The sequence below is a fragment of the Grampus griseus genome (assembly GCF_964374135.1).
Source record: "Grampus griseus genome assembly, chromosome: 8".
Taxonomy (NCBI): domain Eukaryota; kingdom Metazoa; phylum Chordata; class Mammalia; order Artiodactyla; family Delphinidae; genus Grampus; species Grampus griseus.
The window spans coordinates 76,976,709-77,003,741 of NC_139002.1; the positions used below are offsets into that span (position 1 = coordinate 76,976,709).

At 39.1% G+C, this 27,033-nt stretch overlaps 1 protein-coding gene across 3 annotated transcripts in view; it reads left to right on the forward strand.

Annotated features, from left to right (window-relative positions):
• The window catches only part of GAS2 (growth arrest specific 2), a 119,668-nt gene extending 100,872 nt beyond the window's left edge, over positions 1–18,796 (forward strand). For all 3 annotated transcript variants that reach the window (XM_082660954.1, XM_082660956.1, XM_082660955.1), the window contains one exon: positions 17,617–18,796. In XM_082660954.1, the coding sequence (XP_082517080.1) occupies positions 17,617–17,835 (219 nt within the window). In that variant the 3' untranslated portion in view covers positions 17,836–18,796. The remainder of the gene's footprint in view (positions 1–17,616) is intronic.
• The last annotated feature ends 8,237 nt before the right edge of the window (positions 18,797–27,033 follow it).

Here is a 27,033-nt window from a genome sequence, read left to right on the forward strand (position 1 = left end):
TTATGTTGTCTCTTATAAATCAAAATAAAGGTCCAAGGATGGAAGAGAGAACTTATGAAGTTACTCGAAGGTGAGAAGGCACCAGCAAGATCAGTCAAGTTGTCCCTTTCTCTTCACCTCGATCCAAGTCTCAGTCATTTCACCTCTTTCCTAAATACTGTAAAAACCTCTTATCCAATCTCTCTTCCTTCAAGCTTTGACTTTTCTATGGATCTGCTGGAGATCTTTGAGCAATAGAAATCTTGCAATGCCAATCCCTTGCTTTAAACCCATGAGTGGCCCTCCCTGTCCCATGTGTACAGAATTCAAGGTCATCTTATTCTTTTTTTAATTTAATTTTATTAATTTATTATACAGCAGGTTCTTATTAGTTATGTATTTTATACATGTTAGTGTATACCTGTCAATCCCAATCTCCCAATTCATCCCACCACCACCACCACCACCCACCACTTCCCCCCTTGGTGTCCATACATTTGTTCTTTACATCTGTGTCTCTATTTCTGCCCAGCAAACCAGTTCATCTGTACCATTTTTCTAGGTTCCACATATATGCATTAATATACGATATTTGTTTTTCTCTTTCTAACTTACTTCACTCTGTATGACAGTCTCTAGGTCCATCCACGTCTCTACAATTTCGTTCCTTTTTATGGTTGAGTAATATTCTATTGTATATATGTACCACATCTTCTTTATCCATTCGTCTGTCGATGGGCATGTAGGTTGCTTCCATGAGGGTCATCTTATTCTTGATCACTCTTTACCTCACTAGCTGCATCTCCTAACAGTCTCTCCTCCTCCCTCTCACATTTTAGCCATGGTAGCAGTGAACTACTCGGTGTTATGTTCAGATTGTGCTGCTTTATATTTCTGTCCCTCTGCATGTGCTTTTCCCCCAACCCGGGATGCCCTTCTAGCCCTTCTTTATCCAGTGAAATCCTACTTCTCTTTGAGACTCAGATCATTTCCTCCAAGAAATATTCTCAAGAGCTCTTGCCCCTCAAGACTAAGTTGAAGGTATCTCTAAGATTCTTTCATAACATCCTTTGCAAACCTTTATCAGCATAAGCTTGACAAAGCTATGTGGGAGATAATTTAAATTATGTTAGAATAAAAGGATCAAATAGGCTCAAAATGGAAAGAAAAAAAGATAAGTCAGGCAAGATTAAATACCCTCCTGAAGACCTCTTAGGATATGGGAGAGACAGGGAAGAAAGGGTGGTAGACTTGAGAGTTAAGAATGAATAGATGGTGAATGTGCTGAGACTGGTTAATGGAGTTTTATGAAATTGCACAAAGAGCTTGTAAAGGTATAGAGGGCAGGGAGAACTCTTAAATGGAAAATTAGGCAAAGTGCGGAGAGGAGGGCATTAGGTGAAGATGTCACACTTCAAAGACCACTGCCAGGCTGATGTAGATGGAAAGTAGATCTCAGCTTGTAGGCCTCAGTGCTGAAGTCTTCAAGATCTCAGACAGTCATGCTTTTAATAACTACTTAATGGGCAAAATATGGAGTATCCATTTCTGAAGGCCACTGATGTGACTCTAACATTAATTACAAAATTTTTGGTTTTGATCTTGCAACATAAGCTGGTTAGATGCTAGGGGGCATGAATCACAAAGTGACAGAAAAGAACTTTGAGTGGCCGTAAAAGTTATTAGAACAAACAAAAGAGGACATTTAAGACTGAAGAAGGAAAGAGCAGAATCAGAGCGACTTACATCATTGGTGGCTTTCCCTCTTGTAGACCTACACTGCAGATAAGGGGATGGCCTCAACCTGTCTACAGTGGTGACATTTTTATTAGCAAGCTAGGGACAGAGTCTGTATCTGAGGCCCTTATATTAACACACATATTACCAGAGGCTTAGCTGAATTGGAAACAAAGCACTAGGAAGTACAGACTAGATTTGTCACTGAGGAGTGGGCATTGCTGCTCCTTCAACATCATAATTTGACTTGGAATAAAAGGACACAGGAAAGTGTTTATCAGAAAAACCACGATTTCTCATTGACATGAAGAGGTATAGCTGTGCAGGTAGGTTCCTGAAATATGTGAGGACACTTGTGTAAACAGAAACATGTCATCATGTGCAGTGGGTTGTTGAGGAGAGAAAATGAAGTGGAACCCACATGACTGAGGAATGGTTCTGTGGATTTTGTGATGAGAAAATTCACATTATTTAAGACAGATGGACTAAACCAGAAAGAAAGTCTTCCATTGCTCCAGCCAGGCCCTAGTTAGACAAACAACATCCCTCCAACAATAGTTGAAGGAAGAAAAGACATGGTAATGGGGATGGATGTATATATATTTATATCAGCTGGAATACATTTATAAAAATTATTGCTCTAAATTTTATTGCTATAGCATACCTGTACACACACCTCTCACACACACACATGCATGCATGTATGAAAGACTTTAAAAAATCATGAGTAAAATTACAGAAATGAGAGAATAGAAATATAAAATTATGGAAACATAAAAAGAAAAGATAGACTGCTGAAAACTTTCATGGAAACTTGGACAGACAAAGAGATACCTGAATTCTTGGAGACAAAAGTGAATTTAAGAGCAAAGAAAATCAATATGCGAGCTTTGGAAGTTCTTGTCTGAAAATGGTGAATTTGAGCAGTTTCAGGTGATCGTTTCCTAGGGTATTAGTTAGGTGTGGCTTTTATCAAGAGAGTGTGTGTCATCCTCCCTATGGGAACCTCTGGGTGGCCCCATGGAACAGTAGGCTCATTTATAAGTGAACATATGACCAGTCCCTGAAGCAAGGGTGGGTAGACACAGTCAGTGATGAATTGTTTAATTGTTCTGCACTTGGTCTTTAGGAAGACTGAATAATTTGAAAGTGAGCTCCAAACTTCACCTCCTCATATTGGAAAATGAAGGCTGGAAATAGAGTATTCAATAAAGAAAGATTTTTGAGTTCAGAATAGTACAATCTATTTAAAAGATGTAGCAAAGAGTAACTGTGTGGAAGATAAAGATTTTTTTAAAAGCCATATGCAAAAGTAATATTTTTACATATATATTGGTAAGTGAGATTGGTGTATATTCTTCTTCTATGCTCTTGAACTGTTTTAATAGCATGAAAAACTGAAAGGAAAAGCAATACTTTGTGCCTCAGAGAAGGTTTTTGGAGACAATGAAGTTTACAAGGAAAGCAGTGACTGGCATTTAATTAGCATGGAGGGAGAAATAGGAAGAACCAGGAAGCGTGATCTTGGAAGGAAAGTTTCTGGAAAAGAAATGCTAAGGCTTTAATTGTAGACTTATAATTGTTCAAGAGTCAGAAAGAACAGGGGAGGATAAAACAAACTATAAGGAAACAATGCAAGTAGCAAAGCTTTGCCCTCCTAAGTTCATGTAGCCATCTTATCTGAGGAAATTGTGATGTTTTTGTTTAATGTTGGGAGAAATCCAAATATGTATAATATGAAAATAACTTTTAAAGTAACATTAGAGGATCAAACGAAATGGTGGTATAAAGGATTTTGTAAACCAAAAAGTCTTAATAAAATGTTAGTAAACATTTGAGATTAGGTAGCCAGGTTGGAACTCAGGTCTGAATACTCTTCCGTTATCTACTACTCCTGAAGTATGTCAAAGAGGAAAAAAGATTCATCATTAAATGTGTAGTGATTTCAGGTAACGTTGCATCCTTATATAGTGAAGTGTATGAGAGCCTGCCAGCGAGTTTGCAAAAGAAGAATAAAGTTTTTATAGCAATAATATAATTTTGTGGATAATAAAATATGTTTTCTATGTTGATGTTTTAGAAATTCTATTTTTCCCCTTTTAGTTTTGTTTCCTTAAGTAGCAGAACTGAGGGTTTTAAATTAAATTTTAATTTTTGTAAATATATATATATATAGTTAATAAAGTGGTGCTGTAAGATTTATGTTCAAAACCAGCAAACCTGCCCCTTCCCTTTCTACCCTTTTCCATTCTTCTTCTCCCAAATTTTCCCTAGAGGCAGCTAGTTTCACCTCTGGAAGCTGTTTCTTCTTTCATTTGTCTCCAAATTTCTAAGTTATGTAATCATGCTGTTCTTCCTTAGTTTCTAAATTTTAGACGTTTTCTATGGTCTGCTTATAAACCCAAGGTAGCAAGAGCAGGAAGATGACAATTTAGCAATCTGAGGCTTCCGCCTAACCCCCCAACACACATACACTTTCCTTCCTCCTATTTGCCGAGCATCATTGGTGGTACCACAATGTTGGTCAAATCAGTACTGTAGTCAGTATTTACTTTATAATGGTCATGTAAATATTGTAGTGTGCCATGATTACTTTTATTTTTTGTAACCATTTTTATTTTCCTTGAAGTCAATAATGTCCTGTTTTTGGTCCTCAGTATGACTAAGAACCCCTATCAGATCCCCTGAAAGAACTGTGAAGCCCATCACAATGACCATGTCACAGGCAGAAGCACCAGTTCATCTGTTGGTTTCATTTCTGGCCTCTCCACATGTGTCCTCCTCCCCCAGATTGGCCTCACAGTGTCATCCGAGACTTTTTTTTTAAACTTGCTTTGATGTTTTTTAAACTTGCTTTGATGGTGGATTCCCTATTTCCTGGATCACGTGTCTTCTGGGGATTACTCCCTTGTATTCTTAGAGCGCACCTGAGAAAATGTAATCATTCATTCACCCAACATATATTTATTCAACATATACTCTGAAACATGCCGTGTTCTGGGAGTTGAGGATATATCAGAGAACAAAACAGATGATCCCTGGCCCCCTTGAGGACCTTATATTCCTGTGAGTGTGCGTGTGTGTGTGTAGGGTCGTCAGATTAAATACAGGATGCTCAATTACAGTTGAATTTCAGATAAACAACAGATACCTTTTAGAATGAGTTTGTTTTAAATATTGCAGGGGACATACTTATACTGAGAGAGTGTTTGTTGCTTATTTGAAATTCAGACTGAACTGGGTGCCCTGTATTTTTATATGATAAATCTGGCAACCCTAGTTGGGACGGATTCTACTGTCTAAACCATAAATATAATAAATATGTAAATTATAGAGCTTGCTAGAAGGGGTAAGTTTTGTGTTGGAGTGGGAAAGGAAAAGTAGAGCAGGGTAAGGTAGGCTGGGAGTGCCGGGAGCAGAGACTGCAGTTTTAAGAGTCGTTAAGGTCAGCTTACTGAGGAGTTGAGAGATTAGCAAGGGCATGAAAGAGGTGCAGAGTTAGCTCTCCAGTTGTCTAGGGGAAATGTTTTCTAGACAGAAGGAACACCAGGTCAAGAATGCGCCTGGAGTAGCCCTGGAGTGTCTGAGAAATAGCAAGGAGGCCAATGTGGCTGCATCAGAGCATATGAAGGGCCCCGTGGTAGCACATAAAGTCAGAGAAGTAACAGGAGTTCAGGTCACGGAGGAACTTGGAGGCTGTTGGAAGGACCCTGTAGTGCGTTCCCGGTGAAATGGGAAGCCAGGCAGTGTCTTGAGTGGAGCTGTGACCCAAGGTAACTTCTGTTTGGACAAGATCCCTCTAGTTTCTCTGTTGAGAGTGTACCGAGGGGCAGAACAGGAGCAGGAAAAACAGTTGGGAGGTTATTGTGGTAAATCCAGGTGAGACGAAGGAACCTTGGGATGAGGGAGATAGCAGTGGAGGCGGTGAGAACAGATTGGATTCGGATTTGGGATGAATTTTTCCTCTAACACTTTATTGTGAAAATATTTCAAAGAGAAGTCAATACCCATAGAACTACCATCTGGTTCTACAATGAACACTTTGCTGGACTTGCTTTATCGTGTATCTGTCCATCTTTTCATCCTGTTCCTGAGCCCTAGTCTGGAGCATCTCTGATTCAATTTCTACAAAGAGAAACCTTCAGTCTCCTGCTGTGATGATGTGGTCATTGGTACCATGGAGATAGTCACAGGCATAGCAACTCTGGAGTGGGGTGCAGTAAAAATCTGGGGGCTAACTGATCCTTATACTGATTTTCAGCCATTTCTCTTTTTTTTCAGCTATATTTCTCTCCTTACCTGATGGAAGTACCTGACGACTTTAAAACCTGAGTTTCCTATAGTTTCAAGGCCTGATCTGACTTGCTTCACTTTGTCAGCTGTCATTTCAAGTTTTTAGTTTCAGCTCTCTCTACCCTCAGTCAGTTATGACTCATTTATCTTTTTTCCATCTTCTAAAACTGTGCTTGACCTTTTTTGTCTACTGTTATATCCTCTTAATTTCTCTTTGCCCTGGTAGCTTTATAACATCTTTATTCCTTGCCTTTCATTTGAATGGGGCTTTGAGAAAAAGGAGACTCAGGTTTTCAAATATTTTGTCAATATAAAAGTTCTGAATATATTTAGTAATACTTGGTTTTCCACTTTAATGGGTCTACCAACATACTAAAGATACATTAAAAACAGGGGCAAAGCAGTAATTTTTCCAGCGTCTGGATTCCAGACACTGTTGTTACTTTTCAGGACCTGAATTGCCACCTTTGGCAATGTTAACCTTTGGCTCTCCCAGTACTGATTCCAGTCTGTTGGGTTTTGTTATCAGTACGTAGAAGAGAATGGAGTTCAGATTGAGTCAGACAAACATGGCCCTGTTTGATTAGTGGAAGGGTTGGGCTTTCATTGCCTCTTGGAGCTCAGCTCCCCTTCCTAATAGATGTTGCATCTTTGGGGTAGATGAATTCTAGTTTCTGTTGGGTGTATACCAGCTACAAATCCTTCCTCTAGACAAGTGTTCCCTTTCCGGCACCATCATTTTCCAGCTCGCTGCTTTCACTATGCTGAGTATTCTATTAAATATTTATGGTAACTTTGCCTTCCCCGTCTGAAATGTTGCCATGGACTGGTAATTAGATTGCGGCTAAGGCTTCTTCATTTCCTTTGGTGCAGAACTGGGAAAATGGAGACCTTACATAACGAGGAGATGAGAACTGACAGACAGTTGGCAGTAAGGGCTCCTGCACATATTTCAAGGCAGATGCAAAGGGAACTTTTTACCAGTCAATGGTTACATTCGTCTGCTAGCTGCTCTTCTCATGTTTGCTTCCAGAAAGAAGCTACTGAGAGTCATTTGTCTACATTGAGCCTGGGAATTAAACTTTTTACCCCTCCAGAGGGAAACAACAAACGCAGGCCAGGAATATTTTTCTGGCCAGCCTCAATAGCCAGAAGGTTTCTGATTCAAGGCCCTGCTCATGCTGGAGGATTGGCTCTCATCATTAGGACACTGCAACAGTTCACCCTTCAAATGAGGGTTCGAGGATTACATTCCCCCTGCTGTGATTTATTACTGAAGACAAGTCACAAAACTGGGAATCAGGAGACTAGGTCTGTGTTCTTGCTGTGTGTCCATGAGCTACCCACCTAACCTCTTTTTCCCCATTTGTGCAATGGGAACAAATATTAACCTGCCAAACCACTGAGCAGGTGTGATAACAAAATGAAATGATTTAAGTGAAAGTATTTTGCAGGCTGTCAGAGATTTCTGCTCTACAGTTTCCTTTCAGAGTATGGGGCCCAGGGCAAAGCACTCTGGGTATACCTAATTTTCAGTATTCTTGTATGGGTTAAACAATCAGGTTCAAATTTAAACAAATCCTTCCAAGCATGTATTAAGTTCCTTTATGTTCTGGGTCTGGGTACATTGAGAGCTGGGCGATAGGATCATAAATGGAGACATCATAAATTGACAACACCTATTCCTAAAGAAAAGAGGTTTGTCCGTGGGAAGAGTCTAGGTAAGAACTCAGGCAACCATGACTCCTGGTGAAGCCCCTTTAGAATGTATAGTTAAGGGGTACTGAGTCTTGCCTTCGAGGTCAGAGAAACTCAAGTTCAAATCTAAACTTTGTCACTTCCTAGCTAAGTGACTTTGGGCAATTTACTTCACCTTTCTGAGCTATCGTTTTGTCATCTGTAAATGTCGATAATAATGCAAGCCACTTAGAGTTACTACAAGAAGTAACTGAAATAAAATCCATAAGAAGCTTATCATCATTATCACAATAACAGTATTATTCTTTTAATAATAATTATGATAACGGCAGGTTGCTATTGAGTATCATGCCCCAGGCAACGTGGCTAAATGCTTGCTCATATTAATATCTTTATCCAAAAAACTCTATAATCATTTTACAGATGAGAAACTGAAGCACAGAGAGATTCAATAAATGTCTTAGGGTTGTACAGCTAGTTAGTGTTAACCATACCTAGGCAGTCTGGTAAAGACAAAACAGATGGTAGCTTCTGCTCTGGTGACTGTAGTTCAAATCTCTGAAGCGTTATTTAGGAAAAGGGCGTAATAAACAAAAGGATGGTTAGGTAGATAAAAATGAGACAATAAACATGAAAAATTCTTTGTAAACAATAATTCCAGAAGCTTGTTTATTTGGGTAGTATTTAACCGTTTATAATTTCAAGTAGCTAGAGATGTTGAGATGAATCCCCAACCTTTGACAAAAAGGAGCCTTCCTATGTCACCTGTGGTTAACAGAGCCTCCGCTGCCCTATTCACAGGCGACCTCAACACGTATCTTGAAAATGCAGGTTTCAGCCTTTCAACTAGGGATTGAACACCTGCCATCTTACTCCTCCAGGTGTCAGGGTACCTTAGGCAGAGAGCTGAATTCCCAGTTGCCCAATTTTCAGCGTATGCCATTTCAATATAACATTAGATGATGACAGAGTCTGTTGTCCTATAAATTAATTTAACACTCTTTCTCTGGATGACTGCATTCTAAAAACAATATTTTCACTCAAGTTATGAGGGCTTGTAAAAGCATACAGAGAGCAGGGTTGGAAACATATGATGTCCCAGGAAGCCAACTGATCTAAATTTAGGTGGGTTGTCTCCTCTCCTCAGTCCGTGTCAGAGATGGTTGCCTCTTAGAAGGATGGCTCAGGTGGAGAGCAGTTCACAGATTGGGCAGAAATATGAGCCACTGTGGTCAGTTAAGTGGGGAAGGGCTTAATGAGAGTGGCCCCAAACACTTAAGCATTGAAAGAGAAAGAGGAGGGGTTGAAATTTTTATCAAGTGATTTGTTACTATAGTGAACTATATTTTTAAAAAATATGCATTCCTGGTGTTATGAGAATTTGTGAAAGGAGATAACGAAGAGAATAATATACTTACTTTTGGATTCATTCAGGACGCTTTCTTCTTCTCTCCTTCTTTCCCCTTCTCCTTTCTCTCTCTTCTGTCCATTGCTCTATTGATTCTCAATACAATCTCCCCCTTTTAAATATGATCCCTGTTAAAGCTTCCTTCTCTGACCCAAAATCTGTCTCTCTCAAAGGAATTCTTTAAACAATGTTTGATGTGGGTTATCATTCACATCCTGGTTTTGTTTTTTTTAGACTCTTCCTTCTAAAGACAAAGCATTTCATCTTTTCTTTTTTCTTATCTTTCCATATGTGATGTTTTACATAGCACATATGGTAATAGTTGCCAGGTACCCTTTAGAGAGGTCAGAAAGATGGACAAGAAATAAGGCAACAAAGTATTGTAGGTGCTTTGCTTGAGGTCTGTGCAGGAAAATCTCAAGGTCCAAAGAAGGTAATCTAAATGTCAGAGAGTGCAAAAATATTCCATAAAGGCAGTGATGCCTGGGTGGAGCATTAGTAGGTGTTAACATTGTTCATTCATCCATTTAACGAGCATTTATTGAGTGCCTATTATGTACTTTTCACTGCCCTAGGCCCTCAGGGCATAAAATTTAGCAAGGAATAACCTTGTCTGGCACTCAACAAATATTTGTTGAATGACCAATGGAAGAGACTCACTTTAATTCACCTGGTGAATGTGGAACAATTCTCTGCATGTAGAAAGGGATGAAACTTTCATGGGATTCTAAGGAGTTCAGAATATTTGTTGGGCAAATAATTTGGAAGGTGGTCATGGGTACAGAAAGGTAGGGCCACAGTATAGCGCATAGTTGTGCAGTGTGCAACCTGCACAACAGTATGTGATCATTAAGGCATAATGAGAAAGAAGGTGGGAAAGGAACTGGACTGTGAAGTGCTTGGTGTCTCCGGGTGGTTGTTCTCATGGGGACAGGAGAGGGACAGAGGTAGGGGAAGGGATATCAGAAACACTGGCAAATTGTTTCCTCAAATTATGTGTTCTTCTGCCCACCCTAGAGATGCAGATCCTGCCCCATCCCTACACGCACAAGCACACATACCCATGCATGCTCGCACGCTCACACCCTTGCTTTCCCAGAATCTTTGCCATGGGCTTTTGTTCTGATGAGAAAGAGTCATATTCCTCAGATGGACTGGAACTAAAAATGGCTGAGGAACACTGCAGACAATGGAGAACCACTCACAGGTCCACTGCAAGGCAGTAGCCTGATCAGATTTTCCTTTTTCAAAGATCACTCTGGCACTGGAGTGGAGGGTGGATTAGTGAAGTGTGAGGGATGATGAGGGCATCCTGCTGGAAAGCTTTCACATCCTCCGGGTCTAATGACATTTGTATTCAGAGCACTAGAGAGACACTCCTGCTTCCCTGCATTTTCAAGTTCACCGGCAAAAGACTCAAATCAGAATGAAAGAGATGTGTCAGTGTTTTGCTGAGAAGGTGGCGACACCTGAAGCATTTCATAGGAATTATGATTTAGGACAGATGTGAACATGCAAGCAGATCTGTACTGGGGAATTAATAAAATAAAGCTATCAAATATGGACCTAAAGCATTTAACTTTAAATTCTGCATACCTAAAAGACATTTCCTGTTAGTTAGTTATTTTTGTTGGTGGTATTTTGCTTGTTTTTTGTTTGTATAATATAAATTTATACAACCTGGTCACCTTAAAAACCAAATACATTACCAGTAAATCCATAATATTTCCTGGCTCTCTTATGTGACCATTTTTTTCATTTAGTAAAACATATGATTTTCTGTGATCCATACATAAATATCAGCTCTGCCTTGTCAACAAAAAGTGAGTCGACGTAATTCTGATTAATGTGCCCAAGAAGAAGAAAAATACATATTTTTTCTTGCTTTAAGTTCTTAACAACTGCACATGTGATTGCAGTCTGTCTCTCCAATAATTAGAAAGGAAAAAAAAAATCTTCTTCCTGAAGTCCTGTTATCACATATCATAAGAGCCAGACCACTAGACCCCCTGATACCGCAGTGATCTCAGAATTTGTAGGAAGCTATTGATTAATCATTTCTACAACGTTTTGGATTTTCCATTATGTTGTAAGTTGATATAAGAGAATTAACTTATTTCCTTTCAACCCATTTGTTTCTTTAAATTAAGTATCTGGATGAGTTACAGAATTTGTTGTTTATGGGATAGTTTGTTACCTTACTATGTTAGGAAAATAAGATTGAAAGGTGGTACTAGAAAGTGGGCTTTAGGTAAACATAGTGTAGCCTGACAAGATGTGCACTGAATCCAGTAAATCAAAAGACTTATCTGACATGTTATAAACCACTACTGGGTCAATATATTAAGTGATTCATCCACCTTTCAAGATTGGATTCATTTTTAGAATAATAATTTTTGGAAGAGTATAGCTGTTCAATTGTAAGGCCATGTACTAGATTGGGAGTAAAGGAGGTGTGATTTCTAGCCTGGCTCTGGGAACCCCCTGTGTGACCCTGTGTCTGCCAGTTTGTACATCTGTGAAATGACAGCATTGCCAATGACCTCAATTTTTTTATCCTCCTTAATTCAAGAAGGCATATTTGCAGATTATCTGGCACATAGTAGGTGCTCTAATATTATGACTCTGTGTCAACTAAGAAAAAAGTTTCCCTTTTGCTGGCACAAGAGAAGAGACCTACTAAGAAAACAACACGTAGTTAAATATCATAATAGAACAAAGGCAGAAATCAAAATGCCCTTGGTAAGAATGGGAGTTCTTTTTCCCATTATTAGAAGAAATTATTAAAAAACATAACTTTGAGACCTACTGATTCTTTTCCCTGGGCAAAGTATGTATGTCACTCATAGACATCAAAAAAAAAATGTTTACAATAACCCAGATCTGCTTATGAAACTTCATTAAGGCCTTTGGGAGAAATGTTGAGACAAGATTTTTGTTATTTTGTTCTTTTCCCCTTCAGCATTGAGAAATGTTGCTAAATTGGTAAAGAATCTTTTTCCCTTTGTTAGAATCAGGGGCATGGTGAGGAATGAGGTCAACTGTAGAAAATAGCAATGTTAGAATAAGCCTAATATGCAAAAAGTACTGCTTTGCAATGTACAGTGTTGGGGAATATTTGTAGCAACTCTAACTTATTTTTCTTTACTCAAGAGAAGTGCAACTAGCACAGGGAGGTCAGCTTGATGCTTTGTGATGACCTAGACAGGTGGGATAGGGAGGGTGGGAGGGAGGCTCAAGATGGAGGGGAGATGGGGATATATGTATACACATAGCTGATTCACTTTGTTGTGCAGCAGAAACTAACACAACATTGTAAAGCAATTATACTCCAATAAAGATATTTAAAAAAGAGAAAAATGCAACAAACAACATAGAAAACTACACTGAATACTCAATTCACATGTATATTAGCCCTATTAGCCAAAACGAGTTATCTTTTGGAATGGAGAACACAAAATTGTTCAACATTGTGAAGCATTAAAAATAAAGGAACTGTAAAATGCACACTGAACAGAGAATCAAAGCCCAGCTCTCCTTATGCCAACAGATACCTATAAATATATTTTATTGTATTACCTGTACTTGACACATATTTATTTCTGAAATAATTAGGGCCACTTAGAGGATAACCTTCTTAAATTAAATGCAATATTTATTTAAAGTTTATTAGGACATAAAACTATAAATCATTTTATGTGAGCATTTAATCTGCTTAAGCAACTTATAACTATTCCTGACATTGATAATTCCTTGGCTGTGCTAAATTATCACTTGTAAGTAACTAAGCAGGTATGAAAATCTAAATCTAGGAGCTTTACAGAATAAGTGGATATGGTATAATAGACAAAAACAAAAGGATTCTTGTCCCAGTTCTGCCACTGATTTGTTGTGTGATCTTGCACAAGTTGTTTAAGAGCATCAGTTCTTCTAAGAGTATCAGTTTTACTATCTATAAAATGGGAGTAATACTGATACTGATATCTTACATTAGGCAAAGTAAGTAGTATGGAAAGATACATGAAAAGGAGTACTATATAGTTACACTATTGACACTGTTCTGAGATCACATATGTGAGAGTCCAAACATGAGAGGTACATCATCACTCTTTTCAGAGAGCTCCATATTATTAAAAGGGGTATACAGGTAAATTAATAGTTACAATTCGGTAGAATGAGCAAAGCAGTGAAATCATGTGTAAACTAAACAGCACATGTCAAGGAAGGATTCCCTTATCCATGAGGGGTATGACCCTGGAAGATTTTTTCAGGTGGAGGTGATGTTTGAATTGGGGAAATGTTTATGGTCCTGGTGAGCAGGGAGGGAAGAACAGAAAGGACGTTCCACATTTAGGGGCAAATGTGCAAAAAGCATGAAAGAAAGAGTATGTTATCTGGGAATATAGAACTACAAGTATTCATGGGTCCCAGGGCTCAGGGAAGGGATGAGGCTGGCAGGAGTGGTCACGGAGAGTAACATATGCAAATAAAGTGACTCACCCTACAGGAAAGAGGGAGGTCGTGAGAGTATTTAGGCAGGACACGATCACACTTGCACTTATGGAATTCCATTTGGTGGCAGTTTACTAAATGGATTGGACACAGCAAGCCTGGAGGCAGTGAGCCCTCTACAATAGACCAGGGAAAGATGAATTCCTGAACTAAGTAGTGGCAATGGTAGCAAAAATCCTGAGAAACATTTAGTGGGAAATGAATGTTTTTGGTATCTGACTAGGTACGGAGGTTGCTCATGTCACCAACCCTATGATGAAAGACCTGTGGGGCCCTAGTGGAAGGAAAAGGGCAGGTTGCCTTTGCATTTGGAAGCTCCAGGAAGAAACAAGGGCTAGAGTTATAGTTTGGGGACGCAAAAGTAGATGGCAGTGAAAACCATGAGGTTGCAAATAGAGAGTGGTTAGACTGAGAAAAGCAGTAGAGAAAGGACAGATAACTTCAGAATCCTCTGGAAAAGCAAAACTTAAAAATAAGTAGAAGAAATACAACTTGTGAAGGAAGCAGAGAGAGAACCCTCAGGTAGGTATCAGGACATCCAGGAAAGAGAGTCTTGTCATGGAGAGTAAAAGAGTAGGGAGTTTCAAGGAAGGAGTGTCAGTACTATCAGATACCTTATTGAATGATCAAAGAAGACAAGGATTAGGGACAGTCCACTGGATTTGATAATTCTAGAAGTCATCTGGTTTTCTTTCTCATGCAGTCAGTTAAGCAGAAGCAATGCCTACTGTTGGTTGGACAGTAAATAGGAAATTAGAAGTGAAAACGTTGAGTGTAAACTTAACTGTCAGGAAGCTCAGGTGTAAGGAGAAGGTATGAAAGCAAAGTAGACTGGGATGAAAGAAGAGTTTTCTTTGCACAAGAGTGGGAAGGGCTTGGATACGTTTATTTCCTAAAGGGTAAGGACCATTATACACTAAATTGGAAAGAGAGAGAAGAGGGATGAGATGTTTGATGTAGCTGGGTTCTTCATGAGCGGAAATGGGGATTAGGACGGGGCGGGGGTGGGGGGGGAGGACTTGACCTTGAACAGAAGGACTTATTTATGTGACAAGAAAGGCAGGGTAAAGGATAAATGTAGGTTGGAGTGAATTAGCGGTGGAGGTACCAAGAGAGAGGAAGCCATGCCTGACAAAGATGAAGTCATGGTAGACTGATGAGGATGAAATGGGTGGTGTACTTGAGAATAATAGAGAGGAATAAGAAATGGGACTGACCGAAACAAAAAATAAAAGGCTCAGTTAATTGCACGTGGTCTAATGTCACTAATCTCTGAGGTGGAAGGAGTTCTTCCCGAAGAGCTCAGCAGCTCAGCCCTGATTTAGGAAGAAGATTATACACTTAATCCAAGGTTGGAGTTTGACACGTAAATGCTGTGAAGGGAAGGAAGGGTTGAGAGCAATTTAGTTTATAGCAGGTTGATTTGCTTTTAGGTTAAACAATAGGGATTTTGTTTATGGACATGAGGTTGGCATTCGTTTCTTCCTTTTTTTTTCTTGAGACTGAGCATGTTCTAAGAAAAGGCATGGAATTTAAATCTCTACAATCAGGCTATAGGAATACCTGTAGCTCTGATACCTTAATCCCATGCTTGAAACTTGTCCAGTTTGACCATTGGCTTTCTTTGGGAAGTTATACGTTGCTGATTAGCTATAGGAAGATTCTGGAAGACGAGACGAGCAGAAATTTAATTCCTATGTTACTCACATTCAGAATGACTCTGTCTCATGTTGAATCCACTTTGCATTGTCCTATGGATTCATTAAAGAATCCGCAAGCAGAGTTTTTACCTTCATGATCATATACTCCAGGCTGAAAAGCATTTCTGTCACTGTTTCCCAGAGTTCACTAATTGTTTAAAGACTCTTCTGGCTGGCGGTTCTTTCTGGTTGAAACAGCCTGCTTACAGTCAAGTGAACTTGGGCATTCTGCCAGGGACATTCATACCAAGGACGTTTAGAGACAATTCTTAAATATAATTTACAGGGCTAGGAGGTACCAGAACTTCAACAATAGGCAAAAGCAGTGCTCTTGGAACAATGGGAGAAAGGGTCAAAGTGCTATTTTGACCCTGGCCTTTGCAGTTTTTGTTCCAGTAACTCCCAAGTTTTGAAAACAGGAAGTAGAGGCACACCCAGGAACTTGTGGCAATGAAAATAGGCCCGTAAAATTATAAAAGCCTTGATGGATTTTATAAGGAGGAACCGTTGTGGGAAGAGTACTAGACTGGGAGTCAGGAAATCACATTAAAGATCTGGGCCTCAGTATCTCCAACCTAAACAACAGGAACATGGGACCACTGGCGGACCTGGGGAGACAGAATGGTTATAAGCTAAATCCTGACTCCTCTTATATGCTTTATATTTCATGGGTTCCCACTGAGATTTTATTTAATGAGTAGATGCTGGTGCTAAAATAAGTTTGAAGCCTTCTTGTTAGAAAATGTTTCCCCAGATCCTTTCTATTCTAAAATTCTAATATTCTAAGTGAGAATAACCAGTATAGTTACACTTAATTCTCATGAGTCTAATAGTTTTAATTATTGTTATTCAGCACATTTTTATTACTTTCCACAATATTTGATTTTGAAAACTGCCTTATGTCAACCCCATGTTTCAGGATTTCATACCTTGAGCCTATGGATGGATTTTGGGGAGTCTGTGAAAGCCCTAAATATATATGCAATATTTTGTGGGTACAGGCATACAGAAAGAGAATCCAAAACTTTCATCAGAATCTCAACAGCTAAGGGCAAAGTCTTCCCCCACTGGATAGGAGTCAAAAAAATCCAGATCTGAAGGTAACACAGAATGAGAGAAATTCAGAGAGATTTCATAGGCTCTACCATGAAAAGTACTTACCAAACCCCTCCCAAACCTATATTCCCTTCCCAAGATTACATTGCCACTCTGTGTTCATCGTATTTCGGGCAGGGGAGAGGTCTTTGGTGAAGGTGCGACATTCCCCCTTATTCTTACATTTTGTGATATTTGAAAGAAGCCAAGATCAAATCTTTGGCTCCCTGTGCCAATCCTCCACAACTCGGACATGTTTTTACTAGGTAGAAAGAACCACATATTCTTCACCTTTTCAATCTGTAGCCTTGTTAACCCTGGAGCTCTAGATGGTTCATGGCCCTGAAGGTAAGGGTTTTGTTTTTTTTGGTTTTGTTTTGTTTCTAAAGAAGTATTCTATCGTAATTAAGAAGAATGAGAGTAAAGACAACATAAATGTTTGGCCATTCCATAATATCTTTCCTTGAAAGCCTCAGACAGTGACTAGGGAAGATTTCAATTTTTCTGAGTGCATTTTCAATTCTATTTTGCATTGAGTATTTGTGTGATTATTAACTTTATATTCCAAAAATAGATAAACAACAAGGATTTACTGTATAGCACAGGGACTACACTCAGTATCTTGTAATAAACTATAATGGGATAGAATTGAAAAGAAAAGAATATATATACATATATATGTATAAACGAATCACTTTGCTGCACACCTGAAACTAACAATATTGTAAATCAACTATACTTCAATTAAAAAAAGCTATATTCCATAGCAGGCATTTCCATGGTCTTTTAAGTCCTGGTTCAGAGGGGAATAACCCAGTGGGGAGAACAGAGCTCTGATCTGAGGCAGCAAGCAGGAAATTGGGCAATGATGAGGCTGTGATGCAAAATCAGGTGTCAGTGTCAGCAAGGAGCCTCTAGACTCGCTGAACCAAGCAAGGGATTGTACCTACACCCTGATTCCCACAGCAGGGCAAAGCAGGATCCTGGGGATATGTACCATGCATGATCCACTTGCATGGGAAAAACAAAGCTTCTCTCATAAACTGTATGCTAACTCAGACACTGTGCAAGAAGTGGAAGGACAATAGGGGCTTGAAAAACAAAACAGAAAACAATAACGCTAGAGCTGGAAGCTGATTTGAGATACTGCAAGAATTCTCAGAATTTAACTCTTTTGCTCTCTTTTCATTCCAGATGCTGCACAACAAGCATGTCATGGTCCGTGTGGGAGGAGGTTGGGAAACTTTTGCAGGGTATTTGTTGAAACACGACCCCTGCCGGATGCTGCAGATCTCCCGTGTGGATGGCAAGACATCCCCCATCCAGAGCAAATCTCCAACCCTCAAGGACATGAATCCAGATAATTACCTGGTGGTCTCTGCCAATTATAAGGGAAAGAAGGAAATTAAATGAAACTAGTTGGTCACTACAAGGGGACTCTCATAATGGCCTGTATCCACATCTCCAGTAGTCAGTTTAGTTCACATGCTCTGAAAATTACTTTGGAAAAAGACATAACAGATAGAAAGACGTCATCATGTTGAAACATGCTCAAAGAGTAGCACTATTTATTTTAAACGCTTCTGTAGAAAATGACCTATTAAAAAATTATCAACTCAGATTTAAATTAGACAAATTGTAGGCAAATCATTGTTTCTCGATATGTGAACATGGTATTTAGAACACAATACTAGCAATACAATTCTAGCTAAAGATAAAAATTATTAGAAGAAAATAGGATTTACAGTTAAGTCAACAGAAAGTGCCTGCCTAATGTGTACAGAATAACAACACCCCAGACATTTTTTATAATTGCAGGATTTTTAAGCTGATTTTTTAAAAATGACAATTAGTGTGATGATGTGCTACTAAAAATATCCAACAGCACTATAAATTAAAGTACAGTGTATCTACGACAGTAATACGTTACTGGAAAGGCCACTTCAGAAAAGTTTACATTCACTTGGAAGAATGCCTTAAAGTTTATCCCTTATCTCTGAACAGACACCTGGGGCACTTTTGGAAGTTTTCACTGCACCCCTTAGAGAATGGCTTATGAGTTGTTTACACACTCCTAGACACGTGGCTGTGTTGAGACTGAGTGTAATTCACACACATAAGCTGACATACGTTTATATTTTGAAAGAGTAAATTGTACAGTCAAATGTCCATTGACTTCATGTTATTTCAAAGCATTTTCTTATTATATCTTTAGTTAATCCAACTTTGCTGTGCTGTCTAGTAAAGTAATTTCACTGTAGCTAATAATGTTACAGACTTATGTATACCCTTGTATACCTAGGACAGGGCTGTTTTGTACCCATGAACAGCAAAATATTGTCCTCACTGATTGAAGAATTAAAAAGATGTTAAAAAATTTTACCTGTCTCTATATCAATGCTTCATTCTGAAATAAAGATCATATTCAAATGGCAACGTCCCCTGGGAGTTAAAGGAAGAGTCAAATTATGGTTACCTAGCACTTCTTCACTTTGGATAGCTGAGTGGTGCTGGTGTTTGTTTTCCTTAGCAGAGAGTCTAGGTTTTATCATAAACAGTACTTTAAGGGCTGCCCTGAAATAAAAAGTATAGGCGAAATTAATTTGTCATTTCCTCATTTTTCAACAAAGACAAAATCCACCTTTCTTGCTCCAGAAAGTCAGGGAGGAAGTATTTCAGTTTGTCACATGAATGATTTAATCAAAGCAGACACAACCTTTTTTTTTTTTTTTTGGTATTTATTGAATTTTATTTATTGTTTTTATACAGCAGGTTCTTATTAGTCATCAATTTTATACACCTCAGTGTATACATGTCAATCCCAACCTCCCAATTCATCACACCCCCACCCCCACCCCCACCACCCGCCGCTTTCCCCCCTTGGTGTCCATACATTTGTTTTCTACATCTGTGTCTCAGTTTCTGCCCTGCAGACCGGTTCATCTGTACCATTTTTCTAGGTTCCACATATATGCGTTAATATACGATATTTGTTTCTCTGACTTCCTGCACTCTGTATGACAGTCTCTAGGTCCATCCACGTCTCTACAAATGACCCAATATCTTTCCTTTTTATGGCTGAGTAATATTCCATTGTATATATGCACTACATCTTCTTTATCCATTTGTCTGTCGATGGGCACTTAGATTGCTTCCATGACCTAGCTATTGTAAACAGCCCTGCAATGAACATTGGAGTGCATGTGTCTTTCTGAATTATGGTTTTCTCAGGGTATATGCCCAGTAGTGGGATTGCTGGATCATATGGTAATTCTATTTTTAGTTTTTTAAGGAACCTCCATACTGTTCTCCATAGTGGCTGTATCAATTTACATTCCCACCAACGGTGCAAGAGGGTTCCCTTTTCTCCACACCCTCTCCAGCATTTGTTGTTTGTAGATTTTCTGATGATGCCCATTCTAACTGGTGTCAGGTGATACCTCATTGTAGTTTTGATTTGCATTTCTCTAATAATTAGTGATGTTGAGCTGATTTTCATGTGTCTCTTGGTCATCTGTATGTCTTCTTTGGAGAAATGTCTGTTTAGGTCTTCTGCGCATTTTTTGATTAGGTTGTTTGTTTTTTTAATATTGAGCTGCATCAGCTGTTTATACATTTAGGAGGTTAATCCTTTGTCCGTTGATTCATTTGCAAATAATTTCTCCCATTCTGTTGGTTGTCTTTTCGTCTTGTTTATAGTTTCCTTTGCTGTGCAAAAGCTTTTAAGTTTCATTAGGTCCCATTTGTTTATTTTTGTTTTTATTTCCATTACCCTAGGAGGTGGGTCAAAAAGGATCTTGCTGTGATTTATGTCAAGGAGTGTTCTTCCTAGGTTTTCCTCTAAGAGTTTAATAGTATCCAGTCTTACATTTAGGTGTTTAATCCATTTTGAGTTTATTTTTGTGTATGGTGTTAATGAGTGTTCAAATTTCATTCTTTTACATGTAGCTGTCCAGTTTTCCATCACCACTTATTGAAGAGACTGTCTTTCTCCATTGTATGTCCTTGCCTCCTCTGTCATAGATTAGTTGACCAAAGGTGCATAGGTTTATCTCTGGGCTTTCTATCCTGTTCCATTCATCTATATTTCGGTTTTTATGCTGGTACCGTATTGTCATGATGACTTATCTTTGTAGTATAGTCTAAAGTCAGGGAGTCTGATTCTTCTAGCTCTGTTTTTTACCCTCAAGGTTGCTTTGGCTATTCAGAGTCTTTTGTGTCTCCATAGAAATTTTAAGATTCTTTGTTCTAGTTCTGTGAAAAATACCATTGGTAGTTTGATAGGGATTACATTGAATCTGTAGATTGCTTTGGGTAGTATAGTCATTTTCACAATATTGATTCTTCCAATCCAAGAACATGGTATATCTCTCCATCTGTTTGTATCATCTTTGATTTCCTTCATCAATATCTTATAGTTTTCTGAGTACAGGTCTTTTACCTCCTTAGGTAGGTTTATTCCTAGGTATTTTATTCTTTTTGTTGCAATGGTGAATGGGATTGTTTCCTTAATTTCTCTTTCTGATTGTTTGATGTTAGTGTATAGGAATGCAAGAAATTTCTGTGCATTAATTTTGTATCCTGCTACTTTACCAAATTCATTGATTAGCTCTAGTAGTTTCCTGGTGTCATCTTTAGGATTCTCCATGTATAGTATCATGTTACCTGCAAACAGTGACAGTTTTACTTTTTCTTTTCCAATTTGTATTCCTTTTATTTCTTTTTCTTCTTTGATTGCCATGACTAGGACTTCCAAAACTATGTTGAAAAATAGTGGTGAGAGTGGACATCCTGTGTTGTTCCTTATCTTAAAGGAAATGCTTTCATTTTCTCACCATTGAGAATGATGTTTGCTGTGGGTTTGTCATATATGGCTTTTAGTATGTTGAGGTAGGTTCTCTCTATGCCCCCTTTCTGGAGAGTTTTTATCATAAGTGGGTGTTGAATTTTGTCAAAAGCATTTTCTGCATCTATCGAGATGATCATATGGTTTTTATTCTTCAATTTGTTAATATGGTGTATCACACTGATTGATTTGCATATATTGAAGAATCCTTGCATCCCTGGAATAAATCCCACTTGATCATGGTGTATGATCCTTTTAATGTGTTGTTAGATTCTGTTTGCTAGTATTTTGTTGAGGATTTTTGCATCTTTGTTCATCAGTGATATTGGTCTGTAATTTTCTTTCTTTTTCGTAGTATCTTTGTCTGGTTTTGGTATCAGGGTGATGGTGGCCTCATAGAATGGTATGGGAGTGTTCTTTCCTCTGCAGTTTTTTAGAAGCATTTGAGAAGGTTGTGTGTTAGCTCTTTTCTAAATGTTTGATAGAATTCACCTGTGAAGCCATCTGGTCCTGGACTTCGTTGGAAGATTTTTAGGTCACAGTTTCAGTTTCATTACTTGTAATTGGTCAGTTCATATTTTCTATTTCTTCCTGGTTCAGTGTTGGAAGGTTATACCTTTCTAAAAATTTGTCCATTTCTTCCAGGTTGTCCATTTTATTGGCATAGAGCTGCTTGTAGTAGTTTCTTAGGATGCTTTGTATTTCTGCGGAGTCTGTTGTAACTTCTTTTTTGTTTCTAATTTTATTGATTTGAATCCTCTCCCTATTTTTCTTGATGAGTCTGGCTAAAGGTTTATCAATTTTGTATATCTTCCCAAAGAACCAGCTTTTAGTTTTATTGACCTTTGCTATTGTTTTCTTTGTTTCTATTTCATTTATTTCTGATCTAATCTTTATGATTTCTTTCCTTCTACTAACTTTGCGTTTTGTTTGTTCTTCTTTCTCTCGTTCCTTTAGGTGTGAGGTTAGATTATTTATTTGAGATTTTTCTTGTTTCTTGAGGTAGAGTTGTATTGCTATAAACTTCCCTCTTAGAACTGCTTTTGCTGCATCCCATAGGTTTTGGATCATTGTGTTTTTGTTGTCATTTGTCTCTAGGTATTTTTTGATTTCCTCTTTGATTTCTTCAGTGATATCTTGGTTATTTACTAATATATTGTTTAGCCTCCATGTGTCTGTTTTTTGTGGTTTTTTTCCCCTGTAGTTTATTTCTAATCTCATAGCGTTCTGGTCAGAAAAGATGCTTGATATGATTTCAATTTTCTTAAATTTACCAAGGCTTGATTTGTGACCCAAGATGTGATCTATCCTGGAGAACGTTCCATGTGCACTTGAGAAAAAAGTGTAATCTGCTGTTTTCAGTTGGAATGTCCTGTAAATATCAATTAAATCTATCTGGTCTATTGTGTCATTTAAACCTTGTGTTTCCTTATTAATTTTCTGTTTGGATGGTCTGTCGTTTGGTGTAAGTGACATGTTAATATCCCCCACTATTATTGAGTTATTGTCAATTTCCTCTTTTATAGCTGTTAGCCTTTGCCTTATGTGTTGTGGCTCCTATGTTGGGTGCATATATATTTAGAAGTGTTATATCTTCTTCTTGGATTGATCCCTTGATCATTATGTACTGTCCTTCCTTGTCTCTTGTAACATTCTTTTTTTTTTTTTTTTTTTTTGCCTTACGCGGGCCTCTCACTGTCGTGGCCTCTCCTGTTGCAGTGCACAGCCTCCGGACGTGCAGACTCAGTGGCCATGGCTCACGGGCCCAGCCACTCCGCAGCATGTGGGATCACCCCATTCTTTTATTTTAAAGTCTATTTTATCTGATATGAGTATTGCTACTCCAGCTTTCTTTTGATTTCCATTTGCATGGAATATCTTTTTCCATCCCCTCACTTTCAGTCTGTATGTGTCCCTAGGTCTGAAGTGGGTCTGTTGTAGACAGCATATATATGGGTCTTATTTTTGTATCCATTCAGCAAGCCTGTGTCTTTTGGTTGGAGCATTTAATCCATTCATATTTAAGGTAATTATCGATATGTATGTTTCTATGACCATTTTCTTAATTGTTTTGGGTTTGTTTTTGTAGGTCCTTTTCTTCTCTTGTGTTTCCCACTTATAGAAGTTCCTTTAGCGTTTGTTGTAGAGCTGGTTTTGTGGTGCTGAATTCTCTTAGCTTTTGTTTGTCTGTAAAGCTTTTGATTTCTCTGTCAAATTTGAATGAGATCCTTGCCTGTAGAGCAATCTTTGTTGTAGGTTCTGTCCTTTCATCACTTTAAATATACTGTGCCCCTCCCTTCTGGCTTGTAGAGTTTCTGCTGAGAAATCAGTTGTTAACCTTATGGGAGTTCCCTTGTATGTTATTTGTCATTTATCCCTGTTGCTTTTGATAATTTTTCTTTGTCTTTAATTTTTGTCAACTTGATTACTATGTGTCTTGGCATATTTCTCCTTGGGTTTATCCTGTATGGGACTCTCTGTGCTTCCTGCATTTGGGTGGCTATTTCCTTTCCCATGTTAGGGAACTTTTTGACTATTATCCCTTCAAATATTTTCTCATGTCCTTTCTCCCTCTCTTCTCCTTTTGGGACCCCTATAATGCTAATGTTAGTGCTTTTAACATTGTCCCAGAGGTCTCTTAGGGTGTCTTCATTTATTTTCATTCTTTTTTCTTTATTCTGTTCTGTGGCAGTGAATTCCACCCTTCTCTCTTCCTGGTCACTTATCCGTTCTTCTGCCTCAGTTATTCTGCTATTGATTCCTTCTTGTGTATTTTTCATTTCAGTTATTGTATTGTTTATCTCTGTTTATTTGTTCTTTAATTCTTCTAGGTGTTTATTCTTTAATTCTTCTAGGTCTTTGTTAAACATTTCTTGCATCTTCTCCATCTTTGCCTCCATTCATTTTCCGAGGTCTTGGATCATATTCACTATCATTATTCTGAATTCTTTCTCTGGAAGGTTTCCTATCTCCACTTCATGGAGTTGTTTTTCTGGGGGTTTATTTTGTTCCTTCATCTGATACATAGTCCTCTGCCTTTTCATTTTATCTATCTTTCTGTGAATGTGTTTTTTGTTCCACAGGCTGCAGGATTGTAATTCTTCTTGCTTCTGCTGTCTGCCCTCTGGTGGATAAGGCTATCTAAGAGGCTTGTGCAAGTTTCCTGATGGGAGGGACTGGTGGTGGGAGAGCTGGGTATTGCTCTGGTGGGCAGAGCTCAGTAAAACTTTAATCTTTTTGTCTCCTGATGGGTGGGGCTGAGTTCCCTCCCTGTTTGGTGTTTGGCCTGAGGCAACCCAGCACTGAAGGCTACGGGCTCTTTGGTGGGGCTAATGTCCGACTCTGGGAGGGCTCATGCCAAGGAGTACGTCCCAGAACTTCTGCTGCCAGTGTCCTTGTCCCCACAGTGAGCCACAACTGCCCCCACCTCTGCAGGAGACCCTCCAACACTAGCAGGTAGGTCTGGTTCAGTCTCCTATGGGGTCACTGTTCCTTTCCCCGGGTCCTGATGTGCACACTACTTTGTGTGTGCCCTCCAAGAGTGGAGTCTCTGTTTCCCCCAGTCCTGCCAAAATCCTGCAATCAAATCCTGCTAGCCTTCAAAGTCTGATTCTATGGGAATTCCTCCTACCATTGCCAGACCCCCAGGTTGGGAAGCCTGACGTTGTGCTCAGAACTTTCACTCCAGTGGGTGGGCTTCTGTGGTATAATTGTTCTCCAGTTTGTGAGTCACCCACCCAGCGGTTATGGGATTTGATTTTATTGTGATTGTGCCCCTCCTACCATCTCATTGCGGCTTCTCCTTTGTCTTTGGATGTGGGATATCTTTTTTGGTGAGTTCCAGTGTCTTCCTGTCAATGATTGTTCAGCAGTTAGTTGTGATTCCGGTGCTCTCACAAGGGAGTGAGTGCATGTCCTTCTACTCCATAATCTTGAACCAATCTCAGACATAACCTTTAAAAACAACAGGCCTGGTATAATTTGGTGGTGCTGGAAGTCATGATAATCATTATGGAAAAAAACTAAAGTTTTGTAGAAAATAAAATCATCTTGGAATAGTGATTATTGTTATATCTTTTTATTTATTAATTAATTTTATTTTTGGCTGCATTGGGTCTTTGTTGCTGTGCGCAGGCTTTCTCTAGTTGTGGCGAGCGGGGACTACTCTTCTTGTGGTGCATGGGCTTCTCATTGCAGTGGCTTCTCTTCTTGTGGAGCACGGGCTCTAGGCACGCAGGCTTCAGTAGTTGTGGCACGTGGGCTCAGTAGTTGTGGCTCGCGGGCTCTAGAGCGCACGCACAGTAGTTGTGACGCACAGGCTTAGTTGCTCCTTGGCATGTGGGATCTTCCTGGACCACGGCTCAAACCCATGTCCCCTGCATTGGCAGGCGGATTCTTAACCACTGTGCCACCGGGGAAGCCCTATTGTTATATCTTTTAAAATACAAGTGATTTGACTTTTTAAAAAAATTATTTATTTGTTTTTGGCTGCTTTGGGTCTTAGTTGCAGCTCATGGGATCTTTGTTGAGGCACATGGGATCTTCATTGTGGTGCGTGGGCTTGTCTCTAGTGGTGGCCTGTGGATTTCCTCTAGTTGTGGTGCACAGGCTCCAGGGTGCGTGGGCTCTGTAGTTGAGGCACATGAGCTTAGTAGTTGTGGCATGCAGTTGCCATGTGGGATCTTAGTTCCCTGACCAGGGATCGAACCCCATCCCCCATTGCAGTGTGGATTCTTTACCACTGTACCGCCAGGAAAGTCCCGAGTGATTTGACTTGTATGTTCCTCAACTAATATTAACACTGAATTTCTCTGTATAGTAATCAGCAGTATTTCCATCAAAACTTTTACTGTGCTTAAATTTTTCTCCTAAACATTTATGTCTTTAATAATTAAAGTTAATTTAATTAATTTAGTTACTATTTTAGTTTTCTATTCCTGATGTAACAACTTACCAGAAACTTAGTAGCTTAAACAACACAAATTTATTATGTTATAGTTTTGTAGGTCAGAAGTTTGAGATGATCTCAATGGGGTAAAATCAATATGTCAGCAGGGCTATGTTCCCTTCTGAGGAGTCTAGGAAAGAATCCGTTCCTTTGCCTTTTCCACCTTCTAGAGGCTGTCTGATCTCCTTGGTACATGTCCTCCCTTCCTCTATCTTCAAAGCCAGCAATAGAGTACTGCAGTGATGCTGCTTCTTTGTTTACATTTCTTTGACCACAGGTTGGAAAGGTTCTTTGCTTTTAAAGATCCATATGGTTAGATTGGGTCCACCTGGATAATCCAGTATAATCTCCCCATTTTAATGTCATTAACTGAATCACATTTGCAAAATACCTTTTGCTGTGTTATATAACATATTCCCAGATTCCAGGGATTAGGATGGGACCACCTTTTGGGGAGGGTGGCTTTATTCTTTCTGCCTACACATCTTATGATGGTCTTTTTAAAATTTATTTATTTATTTATTACCTTTGGCTGTGTTGGGTCTTAGTTGCTGCCGCATGGGCTTTCTCCAGTTGCAGCGAGCGGTGGCCACTCCCCGTTGCGGTGCACGGGCTTCTCACTGTGGTGGCCTCTCCCGTTGTGGTGCATGGGCCTACTTGCTCCGCGTCATGTGGGATCTTCCTGGACCAGGGCTCGAACCCGTGTCTCCTGCATTGGCAGGTGGATTCTTAACCACTGCGCTACCAGGGAAGCCCTATGATGGCCTTTTTAAATGGAGCTAAGAACATGGTCACAATTGACATTGGGGTCTAGCTG